Source organism: Pinus tabuliformis, chromosome 3_2 (assembly GCF_031772625.1).
Source record: "Pinus tabuliformis cultivar Carrire ecotype Pingquan chromosome 3_2, CPIR1, whole genome shotgun sequence".
Taxonomy (NCBI): domain Eukaryota; kingdom Viridiplantae; phylum Streptophyta; class Pinopsida; order Pinales; family Pinaceae; genus Pinus; species Pinus tabuliformis.
The window spans coordinates 1,275,993,727-1,276,020,868 of NC_142302.1; the positions used below are offsets into that span (position 1 = coordinate 1,275,993,727).

Consider the following 27,142-nt stretch of genomic DNA (forward strand, 5'->3'; position numbering starts at 1 on the left):
AGTTCTTGATGGTTCTGTATAAAATTCTTGTCCTCCCATGTGGAATATTTAGCGGGTAAGTTATTCCACTTGATGAGATACTTTGAAATTGATCGATTTCGTAGCTGTCGGGTTCTTGTTTCTGTGACTGCTCCAGGTTCCAATATGATTTTTCCTTCCTCTTCAATTTCTGGCAATATTGCTTGAATTGGGATCTTTTGCAACTTTTGAATAAGTGGCCATACTTCTTCATCCTTTTTCCATTCATCCCTTGCTTCGTTTATCCAATCTGGTTGGATCATATAAATAGCACAAAACAATGCTTCCACATCCTCATCCTTGAAGAGTCTTCCCATTCGGTAAGGTCGCCATTTTTTAAGTGCGTGTAGTATTGCCAACATTTCCTTCTCATAAATAGCTTGCTTGAGATGTAGCAGTAAAAAGACCCAATCACCTACATCAAAACATTTTTCACTACGATGTTGATCTACCTGTTGTTTCATTTGATTTTGTACCGAAGTGGCGTTATCCTTTAAAAGTTGGAGAACTTGCTGTTGATGCTCTATGTGATCTTTCTCTGCTTGAACCTTTTTCTTCTTGATATGTCCTTCTATCTTTTGAGGAGTGGTAATTTCTTCCAGTTCTTTACAAGATATGGTCGGATTCATTTCTTGATGCTTGATGTGATCTTTCACTTCTTGAACATTTTTCTTCTTGATGTGTCCTTCTATCTTGATAGTTTGAGGAGTGGTAATTTCGTCCATTGAATTACAAGATATGGTTGGATTCATTTCTTCTTTCTCGATGTGATCTTTCACTTCTTGAACCATTTTCTTCCTGATATGTCCTTCTATCTTGAGAGTTTGAGGAGTGGTAATTCTTGCCAATGCTTTACAAGATATGGTCTGATTCATTTCTTCTTTCTCTGGGGTGGTGTCTTGGCATATATCCTCTTCTTTTGATGTTTCTTGATCCTTTTCTTCCTCCTCTTCATATTCTATGTAAAATAATTTCTTCTCAGCACACCTATGACCTTTAGTGCATTTGCTATCACAATTGTAACAAAGCCCTTTTTCTCTTTTTTCTTCCAATTGTTGTGGTGTAACCCTTGTAGGTTGTGGAAGGCTGGGAGAAACAACACTTCCATCTTTATAGTTGTGAGGGGTATGCTTCCTGGTTTCCATAATTTTGCTTTCCATTATGTCCAAAGCCCTTTTACTCTTTCCAATTGTTGTGGTGTTGCTCTAAAGAAGGTGTTGCTCTTTGTATCCTCATAATGTGCTATCATTTCCTCCGTGAAAATTGACCACGTAACAAGTTTTTTACGAGAACAAAGCCCTTCATACCATAAAAATTAATCTGGTTCTAAATATGAAGATGCAATACATACCTTTTGTAACAGTTGTACACCATGTAGATCAAAATATTGCTCCATCTGAAGTATCCAATTTACCGGATCCTTGCCATCAAACTTCCTCATCTTTCTTTTTCTTGATTTTAGGAGCTCGACCTTGAAACGACTGTAACTCTGTACTTTCAGATCTTTAAGTTCTGAAATTGTGAACTATAGTAGCCCCCTGTGTCCTCTTTCCAATGCCACCAGTCTGATCCAAATTGGATTCTCTAAGAAAGAGTTATGCACAATCTCCCAAGATGACCTGATTATAGACCTTTCCAGAAGAGCGAAATTGTATGAAGTGCCACGTGTCACTGTTTCAACCTTTCGATCTGAAAAATGCATACAAGAAACTACAGTCCGTCCTCTTTTTGTACCTTCTTACGAAATTTGAATCCGATCACCAGAGAGAAAGTTATGACGATTTTCCCTAGGTCACCTGTTTTGAATGTAATTCAGGAGTCTGCAAAAAGACCAACTTCCTCAGATCATATCTCCGCAAATATCACGCGAAAAGCTTTGAAATTCGGACCCGAGGTTCAGCGCGATTTCTTCTCAAATGGGTTTTTTTTGCGACTTCTGAAACGTCACAAAAAAAAAAGTTATAGCGAAAATTCCACGATGATCTGTTTGGAGCAGCGAAACCCTAGAATCCAAAGCTCTGATACCAAATGTTATGAAACCAGCTCAAGAAAAGATAGAAAAGATAGATCAACGCCTTAGAATTCAGCCTCTTCGAGGGGGCAACCTCCTTTACATTGCATGAATGAACAATTCTTGGATGATACAAATGAAAAGACCTCCTTTCTATATATAGGAGTCTAAGGGGTTATAACATAATCAGAGCCGACATAACAATAATAATGTAAGGGCACAATAATAACAATAGTGGGCTTCTATGGGGCACAATAGTAATAATATGGGCACTACATGGGTACATCAATATAATAAGTGGGTTATACTAATAACAATAAGGGGTTACACTAGTAGTATAGGGGCCTAACACCCTCTTAGTTAAGTAGAAATTCCAACTGCGTCATGTAATCATCACAAGTGTCTTGTCATCAAATCATATCCTATCTCAAGTATCTTGTCATAAAATGTCGACACTGTTCATCTCGGCTCTTCCCTGCTTATCCTTGTTTACCTCTTGACTATCTCTGCTCATATGTTGAACAATCTCGAATCTAAAAGAAGAAGAATTTGACATCGTAGGGGAGGCTAAGCTACCACCCTCTATCCATCAGGGAGTCACTGCTATCACCCGGAATCACTGCTAGCGGGGAGCCCAATGCTACCACTCGGGAAACATCAAAGAGCTTATCATCAGGGAGCCTTTCTCAATCTGGAACCACATCTCAACCTGGAAACTATTGACAATGAGGAAGGTCCTATTGGACACTCTCACCTCATGTCCACGACAGTGGGGAAGGTCCTATGGGACACTCTCACCCCATGTCAAGCAATAGGCGAGATACCACTTACTAAGCAAGGATCACAACCATCCCATGATGCAATCAATGGGAGAGATACCACTTGTTATACGAGGTAAGGATCACAACCATCCTATTTTCTGCTGATCTTCCCAACAATGACACTCAATAGTCATGTGGTAGAACATCTACATCATAATCAGCGTGGGTTATACACCTCCAAGCACTCTCTCAATTCGTTGGCCAGATGGGGAGCAATATTCCCAACAAGCCCAACTTGTGGGTATGATGGCAATTGGGTATACTCTCTGCATGGGCCAAGATAGGGGAGCAACATTTCCGACCCTATGGGTAACAAATAGGGGTGATACCCTATTGTCCAGAGATCCGAGCCCTTCATCTCAGTTCCACACCTTGAGAGCTTAGACAGGGGTGAAGAGCTGGTTTAGCGTCCTCGATCAACACTGCTCTCTATAGATCATAAACATATCATCCTGCTCATATCTAGTACATACTTTAAACAACTCACTGAAGAGTTTAATCATAATGTCTCAATAGCAACAGTGTCCTCTTCATGTAAGACATAAAATCAAATGTAATCCTAGAACAAATATATATCACAAAAAGGATACCTTATTCATCCTCCTCCTCAAGGAGGTGACAACCACAAGCCTAAGCTTGTTTCGAACAACAACATTGACTCAATATATGAAGATATCTCAATATGGGATTGTCTGCGAATCGGATCCCACTCATTATCACCATAATGTATTACTGTCACATCCAGAACTTGTTCAAAATAACTTTCCAAAGCGTTTCTTCAACTTGCCTCACAACTAGCCACGCTAGGAACATCATATTCGACCTTGGTCGTGCTTAACGTTACAGACTTTTCATCCAAAACATCATGGCAGAGCTCATACTAAGGCAACACCCAGATGTGCTCATCTCATCAATAATGATCCCAAACAACATGAATACATCTATGCAATCACATATCATAGGAAGGATATCCCAGGGCAAAACTTGATCATCTCATGCAAATATCTTGAAGTGTGCTTGGCGACAACCCAATGTGTATGAAGTGGCTCAATCATGAATTGACTTAGAAGCCTAAGCTTGTCTGCCAATCAGATCCCACTCATTATCATCATAATGTATCACTGTCACATCTAGAACTTGTTCAAAATAGCTTTCCAAAGAGTTTCTTCAACTTGCCTCACAACTAGCCACGCTAGGAGCATCGTACTTGACCTCGGCCGTGCTTAACGTTACAGACTTTTCATTCAAAACATCATGGCAGATCTCATACTAAGGCAACACCTAGATGTTCTCATCTCATTAGTAATGATCCCAAACAACATCAATACATCTATGCAGTCACATATCATAGGAAGGATATCTCAGGGCAAAAATTGATCTTCTCATGCAAATATCTCGAAGCGTGCTTGGCGACAACCTAATGCGTATGAAGTGGCTCAATAATGAATTGACTTAGATTCTATGCAAAACATATGTATATACAGACAGGTGTTCACACAGAACATCAATGCTTCAATTAACTATCGGTTGCAAAGTCAGGTTCAACAATATCTCTGCATAACTTCTTGAAATTCAATCAAAGTGTCCAAGGATTTGCATTTCCACTTTTCAAAAACTCTTCAATAGCTTCACGATATAGATTTTATTTTCCAAACTTCGAAGAGAATTCATCATGCCATGATTCTTCATTTCGAACTCCAGAGGCCAACCCCCTCTTACTTTGACCATTAGAAGTTCATTACTTGTCAAGAATAAACCATCAACGTATAAAAACAAAATCAAAGTCATACCTTGGACCACTTTTGAAGTAGAGGATTGGATTGGCACTTCTTCCTAGCTTCACCAGGTAACTGTCAATGCAGACATACCTGGCTCAGGAAGCTTGCTTCATACTATACAATGCTATCTGCAAACATCATACTAATCAAACCAATATACTCAACCTCACACAAATCAACACTGTGCAATTAAATTAGTGAAGTCAACTTATCAATCCTTAGATGCCAGATCAAAACTAATATCAAGGTCATACAAGTTTTTGCCGATATCATTGTAACAAACTCTTTAGACTAGGTGCTAGGAAGAGCTCACATCCAAATACCATGTTATGACTTCATCTATTGTCATGTCAACAAATTGTTATTAAGCATTTTCAAACTCCATCAGGCCATCCACATAATCATAATATGAATTATTTTTTGTCATTATACATCAAGGATAAGTCATAAATTTCATGCATTCATTGTGATATTACTGCACGCTGAATCACAACTGTTTATATTTTAACCAATGTGCCAAAGCCAATGATGCCAATAAATAATCATTATACCAATATTAGTCATTGAAAGTTATTATGTCCACATAGCACTGTCATCAAGGCAAATCAGCAGTTATCAAATTAAAACCCTATTGTGAGTTCAATCAATCCATAACCCAAAACATATCTTGTCAAACCCTGGAAACTGTTATCAAATACTGTCATATACTAGTTTCAATGATCAAATCAAAATAACATACTAATGTGCATATTTCGGTCCCCTGCAAACACATGTTTAGTCAACACATTCACATCCTCTATAGTGAGTCAAACATTCAAACTTCCCTACTCATAGGACTATATATTGTCCACTCCATATCTGTAGGACTGCCACTCCCCTGGTGTGCTTTTGGTTTTATGCATAGAAATTTAGATTTTGTGTCCTACCGGCACAATTGCACACGTAGGCTTTCTTTTGTGCAGTTGGGAGGTTTATAACTGCACTCTTAAGACTTTCTCCTAGTGGTTGAGGCTTAGACTAGGAGAAATCTTCTCTTGTCAAACTAGAACATGCTGCAAACTAACGACATTAGATATTTGACTATTCATGTCCGAAAATCTTACTTCAACAATAAAGAGTCTTTTATACATTTAATGCAAATGATAATAGGTGTAGGAATCTTATGGAGAGTTTCTCCCTCTGAATGGGAAACCACTTAAGTCAAAATGTCTATCATAATACTTTGATGCATCAGCAGAACTGTCAGATCATGAATTCAAACTATATCAGGTTCTGAAACATATATTCGTCATGGTCATAACATGTTAGCATCAACTACTTCAGCATCACATATGAACATGACATCGAATTTTCATCAAGGGTTAGAGTCATATGATTAGGGCAACTGACATGTGTATCATCATACTTCAAGGATCATAATCACTAGATCACTTCTTTATTATATTATCCAATCATCAAGATACGACATCCAGTTTTACTAAACTTATCAAAACCTAACCAAGGTCAACACGAAGATCCTGAATATTAATCTTATTGTTACACTTTTATCACCTAGGTTATCATGCTTATCACAAGCATTAACAATAGTATTAAGTCATCACATATAAAAAACAATGCATCTAGCATGCTTCATAAAATCAAGAAATCCATCATGTCTAAAATGTAAGATACTTGCCAAATATCAAGAGCACCAATATATATCACGTGTCAGAAATCAAACTTGCTTTCATATGCATATATGACTCATTCATGAAGATGAAGTCCTCGTCATACCTTAGGACTTACCTTGCCATCCAATATTATAGTTGAGACAATATACTATACATACCCTATAACATTCGAATACCTTTGCACTTTGTATCACTTGTCATGGGCAACCGTAACTCTCTCTTCCTACACTTAGCCATCTTTTCCTACACCTCAGTTGATCCTCAAGGAGGACCCAATGATCACATCTTATCAGGAGGTTAGAAGTATCCAAATACTCAAATATACATGCAGGAAGTATAATCATTGATCAGATCAATAAATCTAAACAAAAGTAAAGGCATAAGGAAGTAACATAAATTGAAAAAGGTACTTATCTTCAATGAGAGGTTATCATCTTCCTCTTGAACCGACCTTAAAGAGTTATGACTGTCCATTGACCATATAACATTGTTGCCTTCAATATATTCATCAACTTCATCAATAACCAAGGCCTAATGGAGACTATCCCATCTAGGGCTACATCAAACTTATCACAAGTGCTAGAAAACCTTCAGACTAATCATGGCAGGGTCTCTAGATTGCATATCTCAAATCTTTGTCATAATCCAGGGTTCTTCCAAACCCTAACCTTATAATATTCATCAAACCCTAATGACCAGATTACCTAGGGTTTCCTTCAAACCCTAGTCTTCTTTTAGGTTTCCACCATCTTCTCATGCTTCCAACAAAGGTGTCTTCATAGGGGTGATCTTCAATGACTTTTCTTTAGCCCAACTCTGATACCATGTTAGATTTTTCCTAGAGCTATATTGTTCGTTGCTTGATAATTGCATTTCTTCTTTTACATAATAAATTCACCCCAAAGCATCATATCTTTATTCAGATTTACATCATTATTCAACAACATATGCAACTATATACAAAGAACAATATCATCATCAATGCAACAAAACATAAATGAATAATAGAAGAGAAATTTACACATAGAGACACTAGGATTTGTCGGAGACCAGGGAAAAACCCACTACGGGGAAAACCCTTTCAAATTCTTCTTCTTTTAAGTTGTGCTTCGGAGTATCCAGAGTAATAACCATATTTTGTCAACGTTTCAAATCCCAACAGGGATCCATCATCAGAACTTTTGAATGATGATAATAGAAGAGCTTAAGCAGAGGATAAGTAGTTATAAGAGTAGTTTGTTTTGAAGGACGAGATAGAAGGTCGGCCAATAATGAACTAAAAGCTAAAAAATCCATAATAATTATTGTTATTAATAATGTTCTTTTTAAACCTATAACAATAATTTAATAAATATAGATTTTCTAATAATAATGATAAATTAATAAACTTTATAATTATTTTATGAAATAGTAATTTGCTATTAGTAATAATTTTATTATAAATAATTAGTTTGTTAATAGATGAATTAGTTAATAATATTTAATATTATTAATGAATTAATTAATATTTTTATTTTTAAAAGGAAATAATAATTTAATTAATTAATTAATAGATATTATAATAATAAATAATAATAATTATAAATAATTAATGATAATAATAATCATTATTTAATTTATAATATAAGATTAGATGGCTATTCTAAATTTTTTTTTTGTTCTACTAGGATAGAAGAGGAAAACAATGACCTGAGATGCTATACTGGAGAAGATTTGGTGGGCTCGATCTGCCTGATTTGTCATTGAATGATTCATCAAAACAGAGTACAATGATCCATTTCCCAACAATGCTAATAATCAAAAGCCTGATTCGGAAGCCTACAATCAACTGCCAAACTCTGTGGTCCACTGGAGAAATCTGCGGTCAATTGTAAAATTCAAACCCTAGGTCTCAACCTCACGGAGAGAGTGTCGTGTGTGTGGCTGAAACCTTTCAACCGCACACATAGGCTTGCATGCTTGCTGTTACAATTGAAATTTCCCTGTAGCGTGCTTGCAACTAGGAACCAAAAACCTTAGATCACACGTGTGAGCTTCAGACCCTGCAATTTCAAACTTGTCCGAGCCAATCTCCGCCAACTGCCAAAACCAAGAAGAGAATAGAAGAATGCTTCATGATGATTCCCAAATGAGGTTGAGGTCACTTTTATTTATAGACTTCCAACAATGTCCAATTTGCTTTTGGGGCCTACCTGATCAAATGTGCACATGTGGGCTTTCATTCAAAAATACACTTTCCCTTCTCTAAATTGAGCAGTCCAATAGTAAAAATTGGTCTTCTCGAAAAGAGGAATCTAGTTCCATGGTTGGAATTTGTCATTGAGCTGCCAAAACTTCTCTAGGAAGACCTAGATCTACTTCATGAAGACCAAGGGTGACGTCTTAAGTTTTTTCAAAGGTTTCAAAGCTCAGGTGGAGAACATGATAGGGAGGAAGATCAAGGCATTGAGGGTGGACAATGGGAGTGAATACACCTCTAACGAGGTCATTGATTTTTGCAAGGTGGTAGGGATCAACAAGGAGAAGCTAATGGCCTACAACATGCAGCAAAATGGGGTTGCAAAGTGGAAGAATCGGTTTGTCATCAATGCGGGGAAGGCCATGATCTATGATTAGAGTTTGTCGATGTTGTTGTGGGCCGATGCATGCAACACAACTGTTTATTTGCAGAATAGGAACCCACACAAGATTTTGGAGGATAAGACATCAAAGGAAGCATTCACTGGCAAGAAGCCTAAGATAGGACATCTCAGGGTATTTGGTTGTCTAGTCTACATCCACATACTTATGGAAAATAGGACAAAGTTGTAGCCCTCAGGTGAGAGGGGCATCCTAATGGAATACAACGAGGATTCAAAGGCTTATAGAGTCTTCCTAACAAATCAACGAAAGACAATGTTGAGTCGATATGTGTCAAGTTCGGGGAGAACTTGGCATTTAGGCAATTGTAAGACCTACCAACAGTGGTAGAGGGGTCTTAAGAGGAGGAACCAAAGGAGGAGCCAAGGGTGGAGATTTCCAATAGTAGAGATAGCCAATCTTCAGTGCAGGAGGAGCAATTAACTCCTTCAACATCACGTAGGATGCCCAGGTGGGTAGAGCAGACCTTGTGGGATGATGATGAGATTGTCGTGTCGCCCATGACCACTTTTAGGGAGATCAAACCTTTGTGGAAGTTCTTGACGTACGTGGCTTTGTTTACCAACATCATAGACTCGAAGCCCTCCAACTAGCTTTGAGGAAGTAGCTAGCTAGCAGGTGTGGAAAGATGCCATGGTGGAGGAGCACAACCCCATCATGAAGAATGATGTGTGGGAGATTGTGCTAAGACCAAAGGGGAAGTTAGTTGTGACTTCCAAGTGGCTTTACAAAGTAAAGCATGCAGTAGATGGCAGTGTGAAGAAATACAAGGCCGGATTTGTGGCTTGTGGGTTCTCTTAGAAAGAGGGAGTAGACTACGAGGAGACTTTTGCTCCCGTATCTAGATAGTCCTCTATCCGACTAGTTATTTTGATAGCTTCTAAGTGTTGAGAAATGTAATTATTATCGATTTTCATAATTGTATTTGAGGCATGATGTAATATATTTGTCAAAAGAAAGAAAGAAAATATTTGTAAAAGGAAAATTATTTATGAGCATGGGTTTCATGCCTTGTTTATTTTGTTTCTAGGTCAAAGCACCGATTATGTGCTTCTGTGTCACGAATCATTGTCCTTGTCACTATGTACTAGACCCTTCTTGGGCTTTTTGTGTCAAGAAAGAAATTTGTATTTGAGTCGGCCTCAACAGAAAACAAGACAACCGCATGAAGGGATTCAACCACCTTGAAGAGACTATATATAAGAAGGAATTCAACCTAATTGAGTATCCATCCAAGGCTGCAATAGAAGGAAGGACAAAGGTAAGGAAAACGACTTAAAAGAAGGAGAAGAATTCCTAGTGAAGAAGGAACCCTAGCAAAGTTAAGAAGCTCATTTTCTTCTTGTTTTTTCCCACACATGCGAGATTTCAAGAGTTGCAAGAGGGGCGAAGTTGCAGGTCTGCAGTAAGGCCGAAATTTTGTTTGATGTAGTATTGATGAAGGTAATTGGAAGAACTATCTTGGGAGGTTGACTTGGTGGATTGGAGAAGGTCTTTGTCTTGGTCAAAAGGTCTTGGTTATCTCATTTGATTTAGTTCTAAAGGAAGAGAAGAGAAGAGATTTTTGCGTTTCCCCTAGAAGAGGGGTTTTGCCCTCGCTGAGAGACTACATCCTGTGTCCTTGATCTTCATGTTTATGTTTTGGTAGTTGCTTGATGATAAAAAGATAAAAGAAGACAAAGAAATTGAAGAAGAACTAAAAGAATATAACTAAATGTTATGAATAAAATATATAAACGAACAACTTCTTGAGAAACTTTGTTAGCGGACTACTAAGTAAAATGGGCTTATGGGAATGAACAAGGTGAGATTATTATGGAGTATGAACTTTTTTCATTACATTGGTATCAGAGCATTCCTCTGAGTATACAAACTTTGTTTGTTACATTGATATCAGAGCCGTTTGATCCTTTGGCCGCTTAACCCCTGCACAGAGCCAGTCTGATCCGACCTTTGGCCATCAACTCGTCGTCAAGTTCATTGCCATTGGAAGTCAGGTTTTTAGCCATAGAAGTTTTGGAGATTCTCCATTTCGTCATCGGGCCCTTGGCTATTGGAATATATATATCTATATATATATATATATATAGGGAGAGAGAGAGAGAGAGAGAGAGAGAGAGAAGAAATTATAGATATATCTATATATTTATAAGTGAAAATTATTAAAAAACAAACAGTGAAAAGAAATTATAGATAATTTTATACGAAAAAAAGTTGAGAAAAATATGAAAGATTAATACAGGTCATACTGTCATACGCCATCCCCTGTCAACAACAGCCTGAACGGTCCACGCTGTTTAAGAAAGATTCCATTCAAGGCCACTATTGCAACCACTGACACATAACTAAATACTATCACCATTAAGTCGTCAAGCAACTCGATTGTTGCCATTGTCTGTTGTCCATCATAACTGTTTGAAACCTGTTCCGCGCAACCGGGCTGTATTGTGTAGTCCTTGATAATTCAGAGAACTGCCACCGTCACCACCATACACATAAATTAAGGGATTTACTGTTGAAAGAAGATCAAGTTACTGTTGTATAGTTTTTGTGCGACACTCCCCTCGTTGTGTATGAGTGAATGAAAACTGTGCCAATTAATTGGTCATAACAATTAAATTTTGTAGCCACTGTACAATTGAATTTGCGTCTGTACAATCATGAGTTGCTACCAACATTCGCATTCTTACAATCGTAATTTTGTTCATCCACTTAATGGCCGTACAAATCTTGTTGTTCGACGTTTTAGAAAGCCCTAGATAAGAGTAACTTAACCAAAAAAATACATTTAAAAATTGCTCTCCAATCTCCCTCATAAGTCGAATTTATTTTTGAAGTTAGTAAAGTCTAAAGATTGTTAAAAAGGAAAAGTGGAAGAAGTTTTAGTTTATAAAAGCTTAAAGTTTTTACTTAATTAAAAAAAGAGTAACAAAAAACAAATTGAAGCAAAAATAAAGAAGAGAAAAAGAGGCTGACCTATATATTGATATAATTAAAAAAGGAAAAGAAAAAGAAGAGGGGGTGAGATATATTAAGTGACCACAAATATTTTGAATTAAATCTAAATATTACATATTAAAAAGAAAAAAAGGATGGGAATTAGAGAATTATTATAGAGAAAGGGTGATATATTATTTAGTCATTGTATGTATAAAGTTATAAAAGTGGTTACATCAAAGTTCAAGGAAATTGAATAATTAAACCCTAAAACTGAACTCAAAAGTTTTGAAGGAAATGAATCACTGAAGAGAAAAAAATGGAGACTAGCAATGGAAGATTTTTAGGGACCTCACACAACACAACTCTAGTGCTATTCAGAATTAAAGGGACTCTTGCAAGAAAATATATTATTTCTATCTCTCCCACCAAAGGAAACAATTATATAAACTCTATCCTTGCTAACCAATTGGTGATTCCCGAGTCAAATGTAATTGAAAAATTAGACCACTGGGATAGAAAACAATATGACATAACCGATTTACAATTAAACATTGGGGATTATACTTTTATATCACAATTCTCTATTCGATCCCTGTGGGAGGATCAAGGTGATATTATTCTGGGTTCATCCTGGATGAAATCACTAGTCTTTTATCCTAAATATGAAAAAGAAGTTTTGGCATTTTCCTACTGGAAGAAAAAAATAACACTATAAGACATTACATTGAATTCAGATTTAGTAACACCATAAGACATATAAGAAATTTCAAAAGTAATTTTTCAAGAAGATAAAAAATACAAAATATGCAAAGAGAAGTAGAAAAAATTGCCACTGACAAAAATGAAGAAGTTTCTTGGCTTAAAGACCATAGTGAAAAATTATTGACTGACGCAAATTAAAAAGCTTAAGAAGGACAAGAAGTCATTGGAAAACAAGGTACAACAACTTATCGAGAAGGAAGCATTGAATGTAGAAATTCAAGTTGAAGAAAAAGCAGTGAATACCGATCTAATGAATATCACAACTCAAGAAGATGATAAACCAGTTGAAGAAAAAACACACTTAGATGTTGTAGTTCAGATGATGAAAATCCTAAGTGAAGACTCTGTAACCAACTCAACAACACCAGAACTTGAAGTAAATTAGAATATTGCCACACACATGATAAGGGAAAGACAATCCAAAAGAACTCCTGATCTACATCTGAATCACAAGAACAAACATCCCAGTCAATCTACGAGTCTGTATCACTCAAAACATAATCAACAAACTTATGTTCCAAAGAATACTGAAGTTTGCACAATCCATTCGTGTTATAACAATTCATCACAAGTTTCTAGCAACCGCAAGATTCCACATAAGATTAATTTAGGATGGTCATATCCTTTCTAAGTTGGAGAATTTTATTTATCACTCAAAGGATCTTATCATCATGTATCAACGAAGATGGCAGATTGACGAATTCCAAGAGATGCGAATAGATTACAAAGACAAAGAGCAAATGATATGCCTTGTTAGCAATAAGCTTTGAGGACAATGTTTTTTCGAAGAGGGAGACAATGTTATGAATAATATGTATATATAAATAATACAAATAATGTAAATAACAATAATAGTGATTAATGCTTAATTAGCTAGTAATTAGTTAATGAGGAGGCATGATCTAAAGGACATGAGAATTCAATGAAAGGGTAACTGCCTAGGTATCTATCTATCTATCTATCTATCTATCTATATATATATATATATATGGGACTCTTAGTTGTAATCAATGTTTTAAAATTTGACTGAGCCGACCGAGTTGGACCTCTGCGTGAACTGGCACGGCACAAAAACAAAAACCTGTCCAAAGGTTGGTTTGTTATTGAATCGGCTAGTTCTATAATAGACCGACTAGCTTGGCCGAGTCCAACTTAAACTGATCGAGTCAGTCAAACCTTGTCACTGGCAGAATTTGGACTCCAAACTTGCTTATTTTTTGGTTTTAGGTTTATTTCTTGTCCATCTAACCTCTCCCAAGCCTATAAAAGCTACGCAACCCCCTCACATTTCCGCACAACTATCTCATTGCATTTGTGTGAGCATTTATGAGGAGTTTGTGAAGAGTTGTGGAGTTGGTTTTTGGAGTAGCATTGAGGAGTCTTGGGCAATCATTAGAGCAACAATGAGGAGCTTCGTGGGCAGTCATTGGAGCAACATTGAGGAGGCTAGAGCCCAGAGGTATTTTTTTTTTCACTTCTCAATTCTGCCTTTGCTTGTGTTTTTCCTTTGCAAATATGGAAATTGAAAAGAGTAATTGTTGTATAAGAAATGAACATTGAAAAGTTTTTTTTTTGTATTCTTTTCATTTTCAGATTTGTTTCCTTTCATTTCCAAGTCCAAATATTAGAAAATGTCTCCTAGAATGAAAGATGCTCCTTGGGCATATGTTGAGATGATTGATAATCAAATGCATTGTAAATTTTGTAATAGAAAAATTAAGGGAGGTGGAGGGGGCATTCATAGGATGAAACACCACTTGGCTGCTATTAGAGGCCAAATTACTCCATGTGCAGCACCAACAAAACAAATTGGGGATATTGGGAAGTAGTTGGTAGAAAAATTTGAGAAGTTTGAGGAAGAAAAATCTAGATTCTAGGCAAAAAGAAATAGAGGTTGGAATTGGGAGGAAGAGGAGTATAAAACACATGATGTCTGCCAATCCCAATTTTGATTATGAGGGCTCTTCATCTACCCCTTGCACTAATGCATCCAACCCCTTTGCTACGTTCCTCCCTCTTTGGACCCTATTCAAGAAAAGGGTAAGGGTGAAATTAAAAAGGAGGGTGATATCAAAAGTTATTTCACACCCTCCTCTCCCTTTGATAGTGCACATGGTCCTCAAGCTAAAAGAGGTCAAATGCAACCCACTTTAGATCACCATTGGAAGAAAGAATTGAGAGAAACTGCTTGTGATTACATAGCTAGATGGTGGTATGATGCTGATATCCCCTTCAATGCTTCTTGTTCACCATATTATGAAACTATGTTTGATGCCATATTCACTGCTGGAAAGGGCTTCAAAGGCCTTACTATGCCTGATTAAGGGGATCTCTTTTGCAAAAGGAGGTTTTGTCCATTGATGAATATTTGAAATATTTCAAAAGCTCATGGAATAAATAGGATGTACCATCATGTCAGATGGATGGACTGATCAAAGGAACTGTACCATCATAAACTTTCTTATCTTTTTCCCACAGGGAACCATGTTTCTAAAATTAGTTGATGCATCTGATAGGGTGAAAGATGCACACTTGTTGTTTTAGCTTTTGGATGAGGTTGTTGAAGAGGCGGGGGTGGCTAATGTTCAAATCATCACAGATAATGCCTTTAGCTATGTTCTTGCTAGTAAAATGTTAGAGGAAAAACACAAACCATCTTTTGGACCCCATGTGTTGCACATTGCATAGGCCTCATGCTTGAGGATATTGGTAAAATAGAGTGGATCAAGAACATTGTAAAGCATGCCAAAATCATAATAAAATATACTTGGAATCACCCATGGATTTTGAACCTAATGACGAAACACACAGAGGGAAAGGATATTATTGGGCTTGCCATCACTAGATTTGCAACACATTTTTTGACGTTACAATCTATGCTTTCCCAACATAGAAACTTGCAAAGGGAGTTTTCCAGTGATGAATGGAATGAATGTCAATGGTATCACAAACAAGATGTCAAAGATGTGAGAAAGAAAGTTAATGAAGAAATATTTTGGAAAATGGCAGCAGAGATTGTAAAGGTTGCTGAGCCAGTGGTTAAGGTGTTGCAGTTGGTGGATGGGGAAGATTGGCTATGGGCTTCATTTATGAAGCTATGGATCAAGCAAAAGAGAAAATAAAGGCAACATATAAGGATAGAGTGGCTAAGTATAGGCACATTTGGGAAATCATTGACTAAAGATGGAACAATCAACTCCATCGCCCTATACATGAAGTTGGATATTTTCTGAACCCAAGGTATCATTATAAAGCTCTGGAGACAGAAGCTTTGACTAGGGAGGTTAGAGATGGATTGATTGACTACATTGACTGCATGGTCCCTAAGGAGAGTGACCAGCTGGAGATACACCGACAAATCATTTGTTTCAGCAGAGCCACATGTACGTTTGGCAAGAACCTAGCAAGGACGGCAAGGGAAGTAGATGAGCCAGGTTAACAGACAATTTCAATTTTCAAATTCTTATTTTGTTAAATTGTTTATAATTTGAAGATTGGATATAATTTGTTGAGCTAACTCATTACAAAACTATGTTTTTTGCAGCACAATGGTGGGAGGCATTTGGTAGACATTGTCCTCAATTGCAAAAGTTTGCAATCTGTATTTTGAGTCAAACTTACAGTGCTACTTGGTGTGAGTGTAATTGGTCTGTCTTTGAGAGGATTCACACAAAGAAGAGAAACCGTTTGGAACAAGAATGGTTAAATGATATAGTTTATGTCCAATACAACCTCTGGCTAAGATGCAACCAATTGTTGAACAAAAGACCTGATACAGATCCCATTGTGTTGGAAGATAGTGGTCCAACATTAGATTGGGTAGTGGAGAGTCATCCAGGGGAGTTTGATTCTGATGAGGATATTGATATTGACTTGGATTTATAGATGGAGGTAGTAGTTGAACATCGTGTTCAGTTAAATGCAGATCCACTAGTACCAGGCCCAACCCCAAGTCCCCTAGTTGCAGACACTTCCTCTACTCAGCCACGATGCAAGCACATAGCTCGTCTATCTCAGCGTGCAGTTGTTGTGCTTGGTAGTGCTACTACTACAACTGCAGTTGGAGATGGTGAGGAGGAGGAGGAGCCATGGGTTTCCTTGTCTGACTCTGATTCAGAGTCTGAGCCAAATGATTTTGCCTTCTCTAGCAGTAGTTAGTAGTGGCTAGTGACTAGTGATGTTTTACTTTTGTTGTAGAGGCCATTTAGAGCCTCCTTGGGTATGTGTTTTTGTTCTGATCTCTATATCATATATGTATTGTACTAGGTAATGTTTTAAAACTCTGACTCCGACTCCGACTCGGCCGAGGGTCGACTCTGACTCCGACTTCGACTTCGACTTGGTATCGACTCGGCTGGCTCGATTTCAATGACTCGGTCGTTGTAAAAAATACATTAAATATTTTTTTTTTTTTATAAAAACAAATAATTTTAAAGATTTTCATTCATATTTCCAAACACATAGCATTAGAATATAGATAGAAGACAACATATGATCAAAGTAGGCTCATGAATATATCCATTATTTCAAAATGGCACCCCGTGCACTGTTCAATACATACACAATGATGATATAGAGATCAAAACAAAAACACATAACCAAGGAAGCTATAAATGGCCTCTACAACAAAAGTCTGTGACCAGTACTACTGGCTACTGCTAGAGTTGCCAACATCATTTGGCTCAGTGTTACTTGGGAGCAGGAGCGAAAGTGGGGAGCGAGAGAGAAAATGGGAGCGGGAGCGACATTTTTAGAAGCTCTTGGTTTGGGAGCGAATCCCAGAGGAGTTCGACAACCAATGTCACCAACATCAAGGTACATAGAGGGATTGGTGCTCTTGATTAAATACGAGTTCCATACCTTAATACATGACAAAATTCAATGGAAACATTGCAATCCTCCAATCCTGAAAAACTGATTAGTCTGCTGGATTTTGAATGAAATCTAAAATTCTACTTTCTCCATATGAAATCTAATGAGGTCGGAACCAATCTCAAACATCCTGAGTCATTTCATGGTAATGTTAAAAATTTAAGTAAAAGGATGAAAATGAAAATTAAGGAAAATGTCACTTTTACTTTAAAAATTTAACATTACCATGAAATTTGAATAGCATATCAATACTAGGAGAGGGGAATGGACCCCAAATAGCATTTAACTAATTTAGAAAACACCTTGGAGTCCAAACCAATCAGCAAACACTTCAAAATTTCATTAAAAAAATGACAAATCACTGTTTTGATGGGGTTATGGGCCGCAGGTTATGACTTGGCCGAGTTAATACGGAAATGGCTGAGTTGGCCGAGTCATGGCTGACTCGGCCTCCCGAACCGTTTCCTCCACCGAGTCACAATTATGGGCATTGAAATGGATCAACTCGGTCGATTCTGTTTTGAATAGGCCGAATTTTAAAACTATGATCCAAACTGGGATCTGCGTCCCGTACGGATCCGTCGTAGGATTCGGAAATCCAAAACGGCGGATCGGGCCAGCAAAGACGGTTCCTATAAATTTGGAACCGTGTTGGCCCAATCCCTGAGCCACAATTTCGGATTTTCCTATGATGTAGGGAACATTGGGTCAAAGGGCGTTTCTGGCCAAAAACGATACGAAAATGCTAAAACATGTTTGGTACAGCATGGAAACGTGTTTTAGACTGTACTGGCATGTTTCATGAGGCTGAAACGTGGCCTAGTACAACATGAAACACATTTCCAGTTCATACGACCACATGTCAACAATAAAGTTCAGAAGTGATATGGTCTAATGTTCAAGCCTATGGACCTAGTGTTGATATGTAGTTCATGGTAATGTTAAATTCTTAAACTAAACGTGACATTCTCTTTTGTCTTGCATTTTCATCCTTTTTACTTAAATTTTTAACATTACCTTGAAATGACTTATATGGAGAAAGTAGAATTTTAGATCCCACTCAAAATCCAGCAGACTTATCATTTTTTCGGGATTTCAAGATTGGGGGGATCGCAATGTTTCCATTGGATTTTGTCATGTACTAGGGTATGGAACTTGTATTTAATCAAGAGCACCAAGCCCTCTATGAAGGGAAGACTCCCAATAATCATGAGCACCTAGGGTATGGAACTTGTATTTAAAAAAGAGCACCAACGTCGTTCGATTATGCAGGAGGAGACTCCCAATCAAGAACAAGACAAGAAATTAGAAATTTCTCGTGGCAAGAGGGTCAAGCGATAGATACTAGATTTACTTGCCTTTTCTAGTTTCTTGTACTTTTTATAAGTATAGACTCTTTCATATTTATTATGATATTTTTTGTAAACAATACCAGCCTTCGCCTTGCATCTCGTAGGGGTCTAGAATATAGCAGTGGTCCTTCTAAAGAATGGGACGTGGATCAAAAAGTCTCGATTTGGAGCTCTCTTGTTGCCATGAATATTGAGGACCGGGTGCCAAGAAGTGGAATTGGCCAATAATCTTCTTTAGCTCCACCATCCACCATTGAGCATGTTTCTGCTTCTATATTTTACGAAGATTATGATAATGAAGATGAGGGCTGAAGGCTATTAGTCTTTAGTCTCTATAGTAATCGCAGCCTCATTGTCTTTATTGTACTTGCAACCTCATATATATAATAAACGTTGATTTTGACATTTGGATATTGCTATTTTCATTATGTGATTATTCATGAGTAAATGTGATGTAAATTTAGAGACTTATAGTTTATGCATTGACATTGGACAATTTAATCATAATGTAATAAATTTTAATGTATCATGTATGCTTTATGATTGCACATGTATCATATATATATATATATATATATCGTGTTTCCATGTTTCCAAAATTTCGGGGGGTCATGTTTCGTACCCAAGCTCATTTCCTCGTATTGTGCAACTTAGGGATTTCCAAACCGCGGATCCGCCTCGGATCCCAGCAGATCAGGCACGGATCCGTACAGATCTTGAGTGGTTCCAATGCCCAACGGGCGGTTTCGCGGCGGCTAACCCAATTTTTTTTCTCTAACTTGAGTTGGAGGTGGGTTTAGGTTGAATTAGAGAAATAATAGATGGGGATAAAGTTTATTTCCCCCTCGTATTTCCTCACTCTTGTATTTTTGGAGAGCTTGGAAAAAAGTGGAGAAGAGAGGCTTGAGGAGAGGTTGGAGGAGTGAAAGAGGAGCAAGGAGTAGTGAAGGAGTAAAGAAAGGCTTCCATCTACAAGAGTTAAAGAGAAAGGTGCAAACCCCAGACTCTCATTATTTTGTCATTATTTGTATTTTTTCTCCTCCATTTCCTACTCTTTCCCATTATTTCTTCTTGCTTATTTCATTGCAGGTTGTCCATCTATATCCATATTCTAAAATGGTATTCTTTTGGCTTCTATGTATCATTTCACTTTTGGTTTTCATGATGGCAAGGAGGAGTAGGAATTGGAGGGAAGAAGAACAAGAGGATAGTGGTCCCCATATGAGTGACCCAATGTATGATGAGGAGGAAGGGTTTGAAGAAAAAGGGGATGAAGAGGAAACTGAAATGCTAGAGGGGAAAGTTGCATTAACACCCTTGTGGAATTATGTGACCAAACTTGAAGGGGGAAAAGGTGGTGGAAGCTACAAGTTTTTGTGCCCTCATGGTTGTCATGGAGGAAAACTATAGTGGTTCATATACTCGTGTGAGGAGGCATGTTTTTGGGGTGTTGGAAGGTGATGACAAAAAGGGTGTTGTGGGGATAGCAATTGGCCCTAAAATTTCAGTTGAATAAAGAAGAAAATACATCCCAAATAGATGAGGTTGCACAACAGAAAAACAAGAAACTAAAAACTCATTCGGAATCAAGTGCAACCTCTAGATTTGGTAGCTCATCTCCTCATGGTACTTCTACAACCTCTGGAAGTAGAAGACCAATATGGGATTTATTGAAATGTTGTTGGGAGGGATGACGTGGATGGAAAGATAGTTGGGTTTCTTTGTGTTTGCGGAGTACCAATCAATGTGCTTCGCTCTCCCTATTGGCATGATATAGTTAATGTCATCAATGAAGCCCCAAAAGGATACAAGAGCCCCAACTATGAGAAAGCTAGAACATTCTTATAAGAAAGAGAAAAAAGTAAAGGTTCAAAGAGCTTTGACACCTTTTACAAATGAGTGGGTGCACTGTGGGTATCCATTGTATCAGATGGGTGGACAAATGTTAGAAACCAACATTTGATAAATGTTCTTGGTGTTTCTACTAGTGGTGTAGTGTAAATTGCATGTCATGACTCCTCCTCCATCAGTGCAACTTTCCAAAACATTGCAGATCTCCTATTGCAATCAATCAAAGATGTTGGTCCTAATAATGTGGTTCAAGTGATCACTGATAATGCAACAAATTGTAAGGCAGCAAGAAAAATTATTGAGCGCACTCATCTACACATCTTTTGGTCTGGGTGCTTGTTGCAGACACCGAACCTTTTGATGCATGATATTGTGAAGCATAAAGAATGTACGGATTAATGAGCTTTACAAGAGAGGGAAGCAACTCATTAAATTTGTCACAAGGCATACAAGGGTAAACTACTTTTATGGCACTTACTCCAAGTTGCAGTCGCTTAAACATGCAAAAACAAGATTTGCAGGTTATTACCTCACCTTTAGGCAGCTAGTGAACATGAGACAAACTTTAACTAATATGGTGACCTCTGAATCATGGGATGACATTAACACTGATAGAGATGGTGCTAATGTAGCCAAGAGCACTATTCTTGACAACGACTTTTGGTCACAGACTAAATATGTTTTGCAATTCACCAAACCAATTTATTACATGATCAAGTTTGCAGATTCAGATCAGCCAATAATTAGGGAAGTGTATGAGCAAATGGATGGCATGTTGGGGCAGATTAAAAACATTGTTGAGGCTAAAGATATAACCTTGTACAATTATATCTGTGCAGAAGTGGAAAAACGATGGGATATGCTAACATTCCATTGCATACCTTAGCATATGTTCTGACACCTAAATTCCATCATCCATCATGGCTTTCAACACCAACACTTAGCAGGGGGGAGCAAGAGAAAACCACACTTGGATCTAGATGTTCTATCTAGTTATATGAAAGCAGTGAATAAATTGGTCCTTGATGAGGAGTCCGCCATGCTACAGAAACATTTGAGCAATCATACACTTAGGACTGGTCCATTTGGGAGCATGCATGCAATCAAACGAACTTGCCCTTCACTAAGGGCTTGGTGAAATTGTATGCCAACTGTTCCTCCGTAAAAGTATATTGGAGCTTGACTACTCCCTTCAACATCTTGTCTCTAATGAAGTGTTATTTGATCCCAATGCGCTTTGACTTGTCGTGAAACGCTAGATTCTCTGAGTTTAATACAACTTTGGTTATCGCAGTAAACTATTGTCGTCTCAAGCTTTTGATCAAACAATCCTGAGTAGCTTCACAACTAGCTAGATTGGGCACCATGTACTCTACCTTAGCTAAACTTAGTGCTACTAAGGTCTACTTCTTGTTGAACCAAGAGATGATTGTTGACCCTAGACTAAAGATATACTAAGAGGTGCTTTGTCGATCAGTATCAGTCTACCCAGTCTAAATCTAAGTACCCCTGCAACCTCACACCATCTCCACCAAGGTACTGCAATCCATATCCTATTGTGCTCTACAAATATATGAACATGTGCTTTGCTGCAATCCAGTGAACCTCGCTCGATTCCACTATGAATTGGCTCAGGGTGTTAACAATAAAGTTGATGTCTGGTCAAGTGTTGCCAAGTACATCAAGGAGCCAATCAAAGGCATGTATTGTCTAGAGTCCGTCGCCTCTGGAAATAAAGAATCAATCTTCTTCAAATTGGTCACCATCAGAGTGGCCATTAGTTTGCTATCCTACATCCTGAATCTCTTCATGACCTCTACAATGTATTTCCCCTATCAAAGGAAGATCTCGCCCAGTTGCTGCCAAACCTCAAGTCCCGAAAAGTAGTGCATTGGCCTGATATCCTTCATCTTAAATTCTGACACTAGACCTACAATCAATCTCTCTGAACCTGTCAAAATGAGATCATCCGCATATAGCACCAAAATTAGGGGCTCAGAACCAACCAACAAGAAGTATAGGTTAGGATCTACCTTTGGTGAAATTTATGGTTTGCAGATAGCTCTCATTCCTTCCATGCGAGGCCTTGGGCGCATGTTTGAGTCCATACAAGGCTTTTTTGAGCTTACATACAGGAGTATCTTAGTCATGGATGTCAAAACTTGCGGTTGTTTGATGTAAACTTCTTCCTCAATCATGTCGTTGAGGAAGGTGGTCTTCACATCCATTTGGTGGATGCTCCATCCCATTTCAGTGTAGTAAAATCATAAATGCAGAAAGATTTTCTTATCTTGATAATTACTTGTGATATTTAGTGTAACAAACAAAGTTCGTATACCCAGAGGAATGTTTTGATACCAATGTAATGAACAAAGTTCGTACTCTATAATAATCTTCAAAACACTTCAAAGACAAAGACATCCATTTTAGGACAAGTAACTGTATATAAGAATATTTGAATACAAGTGAGATATGAGATGATTTGATAAAAACCAAAGTTTAAAACTCTGACTCGAGTTCAGAACCAGCCGAGGGTCAACTTCGACTCCGACTCGGTATCGACTCAGCCGATTTGATTTCAATGACTCGATCGTTGTAAAAAATACATTAAATATTTATTTTTTATGAAAAACATAATTTTTTTATATTTTCATTCATGTTTCCAAACACAAAGCATTAGAATATAGAGAGAAGACAACACATGATCAAAGTAGGCTCATGAATATATCCATTATATCAAAATGGCACCTAGTACCATAGTTTTAAAATTCGGCCGATTCGAAACGGAAACGGCCGAGTTGATCCGTTTCAATGCCCAGAATTGTGACTCGGTGGAGGAAATGGTTCGGGAGGCCGAGTCATGGCTGACTCGGCCAACTTGGCCGTTTCCGTATTGACTCGGCCGAGTCATAACCTGCGGCCCATAACCCCATAAAAACAACGATTTTGTCATTTTTTTAATGAAATTTTGAAGTGTTTGCTGATTGGTTTGGACTTCAAGGTGTTTTCTAAATTAGTTAAATGCTATTTGGGGTCCGCTCCCCTCTCCTAGTATTGATATGCTATTCAAAGTGACATTCTCCTTAATCTTCATTTTCATCCTTTTACTTAAATTTTTAACATTACCATGAATTGGCTCAGGATGTTTGAGAGTGGTTCCGGCCTCATTAGATTTCATATGGAGAAAGTAGAATTTTAGATTTCATTCAAAATCCAGCAGACTTATCAGTTTTTTAGGTTTTTAGGATTGGAGGATTGCAATGTTTCCATTGAATTTTGTCATGTATTAAGGTATGGAACTCGTATTTAATCAAGAGCACCAATCCCTCTATGTACCTTGATGTTGGTGACATTGGTTGTCGAACTCCTCTGGGATTTGCTCCCAAACCAGGAGCTTTTGAAAATGTCGCTCTCGCTTCTGTTTTCGCTCTCGTTCCCCACTTTCGCTCCCGCTCCCAAGTAACACTGAGCCAAATGATGTTGGCAACTCTAGTAGTAGCCAGTAGTACTGGTCACAGAGAGGCCATTTATAGCTTCCTTGGTTATGTGTTTTTGTTTTGATCTCTATATCATCATTGTGTATGTATTGTACAGTGCACGGGGTGCCATTTTGATATAATGGATATATTCATGAGCCTACTTTGATCATATGTTGTCTTCTATTTATATTCTAATGCTGTGTGTTTGAAAATATGAATGAAAATCTTTAAAATTATGTGTTTTTATAAAAAATAAATATTTAATGTATTTTTTACAACGATAGAGTCATTGAAATCGAGCCCGCTGAGTTGATACCGAGTCAGAGTCGGAGTCGGAGTCGATCCTCGGCCGAGTCGGAGTTTTAAAACATTGGTTTGGATCCTTGGTGGGGGGGGGGGGGAGGCATTTCATGCAACATTGGATGGGACATGGTCTGACAAATAACAAAATGGATACAAACTCAAATTGACAGGCATAGGTCTAGGAGACCTAATATAGGGCCTCACATGGTTTTTACAAGGGCTTCACATGGTTTTTACATGGTTTTAACTTGTGACTTTGGGCTTATAATGGTGGTGAATGATGCACTGAAAAATCAATGTACCCCCATTGACAGAGTGGTAACACACAATGCCATTATGGTTTTATACTTTATTCAACTCTAACAATCTATGAACATATTTGCACGTGATCGATAGAGACAGGTATAAAGGATGGACACCATGATCCCCCCCACTTGTGATAATAATTTAGTTTGAATGTAGTGGGCTGCTTACAGAGATTGAGGTCCTAATGTACGCCAGTAGTTGGGGAAACAATTGTTCACCCGGAAAATTCGTACATGCTAATGATTTCGTCATAATGATGGATGACCTGTTGACCTAACAGATGACCCTTTAAAGTGATTACACCGTAAGATATCTATTGGTTACATGTACAGTCATTAAAAGACATATTCAACAGCATTGCTTCAGAAGGTTCCTTAGATGAATTGCACACTCAGCTGTCTCTTTGGTAACCCTAGCCGGAAGTCTTCTTCCAATAACTGTTGTTCTTTTAAGCACTTTTTAATGTGTGTTTTCCTGTCTCCCTGTAAACATATTTTGAGAAATTCAACACGTCTTATCTAATTAATTCAGTTTTCGAGAAGGCAAATTTACATTTTATCATAGCTCAAAAGAGCACCGAAAAGGACAAAAAGTGATCTTTGAATCTATCATTGGTGTAGAACCAACAAAAAATATCTTAAAAACACAGTGTTCGCAAAATTACATTTCAAGAACTGAGTTTGTCTTGGCGAAATTAATTTACTTCACTGAAAATTTAAAGGAATTCACATGAAATCTAGGTATAACCCTGAAATATTATGGATATTTGACTGCTATATTGGATACCTGAGGTCCTGAGCTTTGTGATAACAAAATCCATTTTTAAATTTAATTAATGAATTGCACATGAATACTGTGGAGTATAATCAATAATGACAATTTAATTTTCCAGTTTTTTTGAATTAAATATTCAAATGCAGGGCAAAACAACCACATCTGTCATTCATTTGCAGACACTCTCTTCAGTGTAAAAATAGGCAAATAATTTACTTGCTTTCCTTGAAAGCTCATAATCAAGCAATATTTTTTTTTTTTTTTTCCAAGGAAATAAATGAGAGCCTCCCTCTCAGCCTGAAGGAAAGTGTGAGGTTGCTGGTACTAGGCCAGCCCACAGTTATGTTCACTTAAGAGTGCTTTTCTCAGGCTCAAATCCATTACAACAATAATCAACAAGGCATCAAAACTCATCATGTCACTAGCAGGGATTTGAACGTGGGTGCCTGAGATAACCCCAATTAACTCATAATCAAGCAATCTACAATAAAGAAAGGAGGATAATAATTGTTCTACCCAACCACCCGCGATAACCCCAATTGACTCATAATCAAGCAATCTACAATAAAGAAAACTACTTCCAACTGCTATCACATTTTAGAGGTTTTTACATGGCCATGCAGAGTGTACCGCTGCAAAGGGTTTCTGGTAACCGTTGTTACAAATAAGGTAGCTAGTTAGCCTTGTAGTTGAAATTTAAATTTGCTTTTCTATTGAAACATTTTCTAATGTGGAGATATCTGATATTGTTAATACAGGCTCTAGTGGTGAAATGTGTTTCTCTGGCCATTGCCAGGGATGGAGCAAGTGGAGGGGTTGTGCGCACTGTTGTTGTGAGTAATTTGTGTTTTTTATTCTGAAGATCTAATAAGTCACTGATAATCACTAGCTTCAGCTAAACAATCCAATTTAATCAGAAACTCTGGTTGAACATATTTATTGTTGTAGTGTGTCAGAATATGGTTTTATTGAATGATGCAAGACTCGAATTTACCATGTTGTCCTGTTTGCAAAGTATTGAATTATTTGAGCTCTGTGTACCTGCAGATAAACTCTGAAGGAGTGACAAGGAACTTTTATCCAGGAGACAAACTTCCTCTATGGCATGAAGAATTGCCTCTAAGGAATTCACTATTGCAAGACGCATCAAGCGACGCTGAACCTATGCATCCTTAGAACTTTTGGCATGCTCTTTTTGTATGACGTGTTTGGTCACGTTTTTCACCTTTCATTATGACGTAAAAGCCTTCGAATTGAACATTATTAAACAAATGTACTTTATACACTTTTGATATGGAATTCTTTTCCTTTTTCCAATGTGTTTTAACTTTTATGTTGACAACATGGTGGTTTTCTCGGCTTCTTTGTTTTTCATCAAAATGTAGTCGTGTATATCTGCTAGTTGCTCATTGTTTGTATACCACGAGATGTCATAAGTAAAGTTCTCTCCACACTGTTTTGTGGGAGTGTTGAATTTGGATTTAATTATTGGTGTGAAACAGGGGTTTATTCAGTCAATGTTGCCCAGATATCTTAGTTGACCCTACTTTTGTTATAAGGGTGTA

General features: G+C 37.6%; 1 protein-coding gene across 1 annotated transcript in view; it reads left to right on the top strand.

Annotated features, from left to right (window-relative positions):
• LOC149185396 (proteasome subunit beta type-6-like) overlaps positions 1-26,894 on the top strand; it is a 161,002-nt gene extending 134,108 nt beyond the window's left edge. Inside the window, exons 8-9 of the mRNA XM_089417919.1 lie at positions 26,336-26,410; positions 26,625-26,894. Of these exons, the coding sequence (XP_089274045.1) occupies positions 26,336-26,410; positions 26,625-26,753 (204 nt within the window). The 3' untranslated portion in view covers positions 26,754-26,894. The remainder of the gene's footprint in view (positions 1-26,335; positions 26,411-26,624) is intronic.
• Positions 26,895-27,142: the final 248 nt, after the last annotated feature.